Source organism: Hevea brasiliensis, chromosome 8 (assembly GCF_030052815.1).
Source record: "Hevea brasiliensis isolate MT/VB/25A 57/8 chromosome 8, ASM3005281v1, whole genome shotgun sequence".
Lineage (NCBI taxonomy): Eukaryota > Viridiplantae > Streptophyta > Magnoliopsida > Malpighiales > Euphorbiaceae > Hevea > Hevea brasiliensis.
Genome location: NC_079500.1, coordinates 95,414,532 through 95,422,491, shown reverse-complemented (window position 1 = coordinate 95,422,491; position 7,960 = coordinate 95,414,532). Strand labels below are relative to the sequence as shown.

Here is a 7,960-nt window from a genome sequence, read left to right as displayed (position 1 = left end):
AAAATTTAAATATAGAAATTATACATTGTAAGTTTATCGGATAAAAATTTATAAAATAAAATGTTTATAGAAAGTTTTACTAGATTATTTCATAAACATCGAGTGTACATCTATGTATTAGGCATTTTCTACATACCCAATTGTAAAAATTTACTCATCTTCTTGCTGATCAAAAAGCAGAGTTTCAGGAGGTAAAACTTGTAACCATGGGAATTCACAACGATTAAGGCACACAAGCATCTTAATACCAAAACACAGATTTCAAGGATAAAAGGCAATCAACTACCAAGGTGGAAAATTTCCAATGTATCTATTTCCTCAAGGAATTTGTTTCTGACAATAATGAATATACAGGACCATTAAATTTGTGGGACAAATGATTCAGTTATGAGGGTGTTACGGTACTGTACAACCAGATGAAAAGCTACAGAAAACCTTAGCAAGCAGCCACCTGCAAACATACATGAAAAGGTTTAATAAATTAGAATGTGGAATGAAATGTACAGTGACCATACATATATAAGCACATAAAGTTGGACTGCAATTTCTACTAACAGTACAAATAGTAAAAATATTCAAATTTAATGAGAATATGTTTGCAATAAAAATTTCCGTATTTTGTCGGTGGGTGATTTTAGCAAAGCAAAGTCGAGTAGAGTCGCAACTACTTCGCAGTTTGCATTAGTCCTGCCATGCTAGTACCTACCGATGGGCACACTTCCCTAGATACCTTGAATTTCCAACCTCTCTTGGAACTAAAGTAGAGAAGAAAAAAAAAAACAAAGGAAAATGACTAAAATTGCTCTAATTGGTCAAGAGAATTTACATATTTTGTTTTACTCTGCTCTTTCAAACGTCCAGGTGGAGATAAAAGTGTTCATGTTTGCTTGGCACACCAAGGGACTGCCCTCACTCCATTACTGTCTGTATCCTTGTGTTGGAATAGCATTATTTTAATCAGAACCAAAGTGAGCCTTACAAAGAAGAGTCTGCTAAGTGCTAACCAAAAACATATATTCTAAGAATTTATGAACAACCTATGTAAGCGCCAGCATTTTTGGACAAAACCAGGAAAAAAAATTCTTCCCGACAGTGGCAGAATTAACTCACAAAGTGCCCGAGCCTATTTCAGCAATATAAAGCAAATATCAGAAAAAAAACTACCTAGCAACCTCCTACATCAACATGGCACTCCTATACCTATGCAGAAAATAAACTGATCACTCAATTGAAACATTGGTCGTGGCATGTCATTAATCAATATACGGTTATATGACTAACCAAAACAATCTCCTAAAATCTGCATGCACATAAAATGCAAAAATAATTCACGGGTACTAGGCTAATTTTATCAAGTTCAATAAAGAATAACAAATGATTACCTCACTGGTTTTGCCACAAAAGTTCATTTTAATGCTTGAAAACTTGTGAAGTAAACTAGGCCAGCTGAAGTCACTGAAAGAAGATTTAAGCTATTGAATTGCAGAGTCATCCTTGATCCCAGCAGTGCTACACTGCACTCAACAATGCAAGAAATTCAGCTGGTTCTTCACCTTCTTGGATAAACTGTTCAGCATCAGAATGCAAAATGCAGAGTGTATCAGTACAGTACCACTGCTTTTGATTAAAACATATATTGCATAAGCAACATTGACCCCACATGTTCTTTGAATGAGCATGTTATGGAAGATGTTAGCAGCCAAGGGATAGAGGCAATAAAAAAAAGGGTAATAAGAAGTGTTGATGCAAAAACAACAAGAATTCCAGCAACTCACACCATCGGCATGGAATCAATTAACATGAAATGGTGCAAAACAAAGAAAAAAAAAATACAAGAAACTGCAACAGAACCAAAAATAAAAATTCAAAATTCAGCAAGATAACCAAATTTCTTTCAGCATTTTTTTTTCCATACTCAGTTTCAAAGCATTCCCCACACATCCATTTACACTTCCTGTAAACATAAGAATTGTTCACTGATGGATCAACACAATCTTCCACTCTCTATGCTATATAAGATTAATTCTCCTCAAACATTGGCATTTATTCTTTTTCAATGAACAGCAATAGAATTAAAGACAATGAGATAGCTCCAAACCTCCAACAAAATACACATGCATATAATTTCTTGTTCACTGCACTCATGCAATCCCTAGCATTATTCATGCATTACTTGAGCATGTTTTTGATTCCTTTGGACCTTATTCAGAAAACTTAGGTCAAGGACTCAATATTGAATTTTTCTTTGCCACAATGTTTATATTTTATTTCATGACATTCACGTAGCAGGATTTAGCCAAGGAAAACAAACTTTCCACCTAAATTACATAAACTATTTTCTATCCCTGGAAGTGTTTCAGGTGCTTGGGGAGTCCTAGATACCTTACTAAATACACTATATATCAGAAACTCCACATGGTTGTTTTCCACACTATAAAACATGTCCACAATTAAGATGGGGTGATGCAGAACCACAAAGAACAATCAAAGGGGGAAAAATTCTCAAATTCTATTAGTTATTAATATCAATAATAATAAGCTCTCTAAAAAATATGTAGAAGACATAGGTATTTATAGTAGTATTTGTAATCCTACTAATACTAGGATTTGCAATCCAAAACCAACTTAACTTCCTGAAAAAATAAAACACTACTTCCTAAAAAATAATAAAATCCTAAATAATATGAACTTCCCAGTTAATAGAAACCTAAAATTCCTAATTTTACAATGAAAAAAATATATCATAATAATACAAGTTTGATTTCCTTGACTGCATGATGGGGTTAAAACATTTTAAACTCAGCAGCACAAAAGGATTGTGCATCAGAGACCAGCATCCTTCCCAATATCAATTACATTGACTATTTTCTTGTATGCTCTGCAATGCCGGCCGCGTAAAGTTTTCACAAAGAGAAACCAGGCATTCTGTGGATTTTTTCACATAAAGAAATCAAGCATTTTACAGGAGACTAAAATAAATGAACTGTTCTAAATTCTACTAGAAGCTAACTGACAAACTTAAGGAAAGCCATTGAAGCGCCTTTCTTGTCACTGCTAAAAGATATTATAAACAAAACTTATAAATAATTCACCCTAGTGACATCCAAATCCTTGTGCATTTACTTATGGGCCTCATAACTCTATGATAATGTCCCCTATAGAAAGATGATTACACAGGATAAGAGTATGTACCCTTACACTAAGATATCTTGCAGGTTGCCAAATCATTGGTTAGAATTGAACAGCTTTAATAGCTTGTATTGTATCTGAATAATGCTCTCTCTCCCTCTCTCTGATCAAAGCAAATAACAGAACCATCCTGTTGTTATAGATTGTACAATAGAGGATGGAATTTGGAACCAACTAAACTCCTGTTGTTATAGCTGATACAACTCATGCAAACAAGACAATAACCACACATCCGCCCGTGCAAATTAACCATCCATCACAAGATCTTGCCCTTGTTAAAGATAAATTTCAAAATAATAATCTAATCAACATAACAGTCCCATTTAATTGCAAGCATTATATATTGTTTAACACAGTTCATATAAGGTTTCCTTATAAATCAGTTACAGAATAAGATTCAGTTAAAACATCTATAACCATTGCAAGAACAACAAGAATTCACATATCATTTCCCTTAGGCAAAGAATTAAACAACTTTATCGCAACCTAACACGAATTTTCTACTTCCATACATACATTAATTGCCAACTTCAATGTTTGGATGACTGAAATAAAAATCATTATATTAATGAAAGATAATGAAAATAACAAGTAATAGAATTGGTGAATAGAAATTCACTATTCTATAGTAAAGGTACAACACAATCACAAAAGGAGACATGTCTAGACTCTAGATCTGATTGATAAAGTGCACACATCAAAGAAAATAACAAAAGTCATCCAAATAGAATATAAGAAAGAACAAGTGTTAAAAAGCAAGCACATACCTTAACAAGGATATCTTTTGGAAGATCCATTCGAGTGAGAACATAGCAACCAACTTGATTCCAGTCAATATATTTTCCAACCATCAATCCTTTGCTGCAATCTATCTGAATCAGGCTCTCATCAAAAGTAAACGACCTTCCTATCCAAAGATATAGAATCCTACTCCCATCTCTGCCTAAACCTGTAGTTGGTGCTAAAATTGCAAAAGCAGCTTTAGAATCCAAGTCACTGGTACCAAAAGTTGCAACTTTTTCCAAACTGGGCCAGTGGAATACCAATGGTTGCATTAGGTTACAATAAGATGAATCATTTTCCTCTTTCCCATTTGAGGTGGAAGACCCCAAGCTGTCTCCCAAAGGACAATTTCTACCAGGTCCATCACAATTATTTACAAAGGCAGCTTCTCTGTCATAAGAGTTAGCACTAACTACTTTATCTCGAGATATATTCAACTTGCATTTTTTCATTGAATCTTGGTCTTCTTTAGCATGATTCTCAGACTCTAAAACAATTTCTGTACCATTTGAATTACACCAAGAAAAAGTATTCATGTTTATCCTAGCACCATCTTCCTGGGATGCAAGTGAACTTGGTGGTGTGTTAGTCATCCTCGTATTATCAGTCATCACTGGCAGCTTCAAAGATTTAGACAAGCCACCTCTACGTTCTGCAAGTGAGAGTGAAGATTTTTTAGATGGTGAGGAAGTTACTTGAGAACATTGATTTGACATGCTATTGAGAGCATGAAGTCCAGGAGTGTTAGATGGTGAATGACAAGAAGCCTTGGATGAGAAAAGAGACAAGTTAGAGAAGTTAGACAATGTTGAAGATACAAGAACAGAACACGAAGCTCCTGAAGGAGAATCTAGAGAGGATTCTGAGAAGTACTTTGAGCTGGTACTAGAATCAGAAGACATGGAATCTGGAGAGAGATAAGGAGGAGAAGATGATGAAGATGAGGACGAAGATGATGAAGATGGTGATGAGGAGTGCACGATCATCATAGAATCTGAATAGACCCTGGAGAGGAATATCTTTGGTGCTGAGACAAACTCCTTCATATCAACAGGGGCAAACTTTCGCCTTAGCACACTCCAACTGCTTTCTCTGGCAGGAAGGTGGGTTTCATGTTCATTCTCTGACGATGCAAATGGAGGCACAAAACCTCCCTTAATTGCTTTTTGGAAAATCTCAAAATCAACATTATATGCATCCACTTTTCTCTCACCAGGGCAAATCTCAATTGTTGATTTCCCAGTATCCACTCCATTACTAGATTTATCCATCAGAGGCAAATAGTTTGAAAAAGCATCCCAAAAATATCCTGGTTCCTCCCCTTCTTTAACCACTATATGTGGCCCTTGAGCTCTCTCATACCGAACAATCTGGCATACAGCCCCTCTAGCATCCCTTTCCATAATGGCCTCACAATTTTTACCAATCCAGATATATATTGCGGAAGGAATATGAACAATAAAGGCACCTCTAGAATCCAGAGCAAACGGTGATGGATCATTCAACATTCTTGGGACAAGATGCAAGGGATCATATGGTGAGTGTGGGGCAATTCTATACATCCTCAACAATGAACTAGGACTAAGAGGGAATGCATGAACCCTTTTTTGGCACTGTAATAACTGGCAAGCAAAACCCATATTCGGGTCAGCAATGCCTCTCGCTTCCTTGACATATTGAAAGGCATCATCAAAACTCTGACCCTCTCTCCACATGAGATATGCAATTACCAATGAAGTGGACCGAGAAACCCCTTGGCAACAATGCACAAAAACCCTTCCACCCTGTTCCCTTACATCTTCAAAATAATCAAAAACGTCATACAGAATACTTGTGATATCCTCTGAAGGACTATCCTGCAACCATAACGTCCTATACACTAAGTCAGCCTTGAAATACTCTGGACAAACAAAACCGACACAATTCAGCACATGAGTAATTCCATTTTGTTTCAAAATCTCCCTATCCTTAGCCACTGCATCCCCACCAAGATACACATGCTCTGCTACCTTTGAGCACTCTTTATCAAAGAAAGCAATCCTATCTCTCTTCACTAACCCAGCATTCCTATCTGGGTTTCTTTGGATTGAGGATAAATCAAGTTTCAATCTCTCCCCACTCTTGTTACCACTTGGGGTGGTCGGCTGAGGCCACTCTCCTAAATCATCAGAACCCGCTTTTGGCCACTCCTCTAAACTTCTACGAGCAATTGACAATGGCTGCAAAGGTGGTAAGCACGACCGTTTTTGTTGGGACCGTGGGGTTAAGGGAACAGGGTACCTACGGTTTTGCACATTATTACTATTACCAATATCATTACCATTTGGATCTATAACGCAGTCTTTCTCTTCGGCTTCAGGGTTTTGAAGGGCAGTCCTAGACGAGGACCAGGATGCGGAGCGCCAAAACATTTTGCGGGACCCAGCAGCGGAGGGAAGCTGGCGCGGAGCCAGAGGATTCCCATCCTCTTTACCCACCATTCCCTCTCCACTTCAAACAGTTTAAAAAAGGTAAGATTTGAGCCAAACCCAAAAATCGTTAAACCTTCCTTAACGTCCCTTTTTCCAAATTTGTGTAATTGGATTGGAGAGTGACCGCGAACAGTTTAACTAGAAAACGAGAAACGAAGGTTCATAGCAGATCAAGCAGTTTTACCCAACAGAGCGTCACTGCAAGCAAAAAGTAGCAGAAAATCAAGCATCTCAGCGGCAAAACTAATTGAATCAAAAAACAAAACTACATAACAGAACCAAATCAACACTAAATTAATGATTGACGCCTGAAACCAGAAATTGACGATCCCATTAAAGAAAACCAGTTAAAATTTCAAAGTAACAATTAAGGAAAGTGCAAAAAATCACATCCTAGGGTTTTTTTTAATCATTTTATTTCGTTCTTTTTCTCCTGTGATACAAAAATTGAAGAGTAAGAAAGAGATTAGATTTGATACTTACAGAGTAAGATATGAAGGCAAATCCAGGAAGAGAGGAAGAAGGAGCCGCTGCTATGAGAGCTGATGAAGAGTTAACAGGGCAGAGAGAGACAGAGCGAGAGAGCGAGAGGCAAAGGGTAGGGGCAGTAGCAGTCTTTTTCAGTTGCGACTTGCTTTTGTTTATTGGTGCGCTAATATAAGCTTCATCCTCATAAGTTCAATATTTATACTAAAACTTTAAACATCTTTTAATTAAATATTAAATTTTAATATTGGTATTTAATTTAATAACCATTAATTTTTTATATTTATTATGATTTTATCCTTATATATATATATATATATATATATATATATATATATATATATGCAAGTTTTTCATTTTTTACTCTTTCAATTTGCTTTAATTTGCTTGCTTGCCCCTTACTTCTTTTCCTACTTATGTCTCTCAATAAGAAGAAAAAGAAAAAAAAAAAAAAAAGAATTTAATGACCTCACAGAAATTTCCATTATTTATGATAAAATCCAAAAGCCAAGTAAGCATGGTTAGAAATCAAACTCTTTTGCATAGATTTTCCTAGAATTGTTTATGGTAATATCATTAAAAATCATAATTAGGTTTCCAAGGAGACTTAGATTGTGTATTGAACTAAGAAAAATTTTCAATCACCCTTTACTTGCCTACCTTAAAAAGCCAAAATGTGGTCTTCATTCTATTTCAATTTTACTATTTCTGCCTTTGACTCATCTTACCTACTTTCATACATAGGAATGTAATGTATTTATTATTATTATTATTATTATTATTATTATTATTTAAGAATAATTAGAATTTTAAACTTTTATTTGAGATTTTGATATGTTTGGTTCAATTATATGTTAAAATTCATTTCATTTATAAATAAATTTCATGATATAATTCATTTAAAATGAATTTCTTTATTTGGCATATTTGATATTAAATATGAAATTTGTTTCAAATGAAATGAATTTTGTATTTAAAATAAATAAAATGATATATAATAAGAAGATAATTTTGTCACTTAAAATATATAT

General features: G+C 35.1%; 1 protein-coding gene across 1 annotated transcript; it reads right to left on the bottom strand.

Moving 5' to 3' along the window:
• Positions 1 to 259: 259 nt before the first annotated feature.
• Positions 260 to 7,107, bottom strand: LOC110662735 (protein-tyrosine-phosphatase MKP1). Its single transcript, XM_021821826.2, has 4 exons — positions 6,927 to 7,107; positions 3,957 to 6,641; positions 1,383 to 1,566; positions 260 to 451 (listed from the first exon to the last, which is right to left on the bottom strand). The coding sequence occupies exons 2-3, from the start codon at positions 6,450 to 6,452 to the stop codon at positions 1,510 to 1,512; spliced, it is 2,553 nt and encodes an 850-aa protein (XP_021677518.2). The 5' UTR covers positions 6,453 to 6,641; positions 6,927 to 7,107; the 3' UTR covers positions 260 to 451; positions 1,383 to 1,509.
• Positions 7,108 to 7,960: the final 853 nt, after the last annotated feature.

What these genes read in the sequence shown, in the direction of transcription:
- LOC110662735 (XM_021821826.2), bottom strand. Translation starts at nt 6,452, where the DNA reads ATGGTGGGTAAAGAGGATGGGAATCCTCTGGCTCCGCGCCAGCTTCCC. An exon ending in CAAAAGATATCCTTGTTAAG is followed by an intron (nt 1,567 to 3,956) that starts GTATGTGCTTGC and finishes GATGCTGAACAG; the next exon opens with TTTATCCAAGAAGGTGAAGA.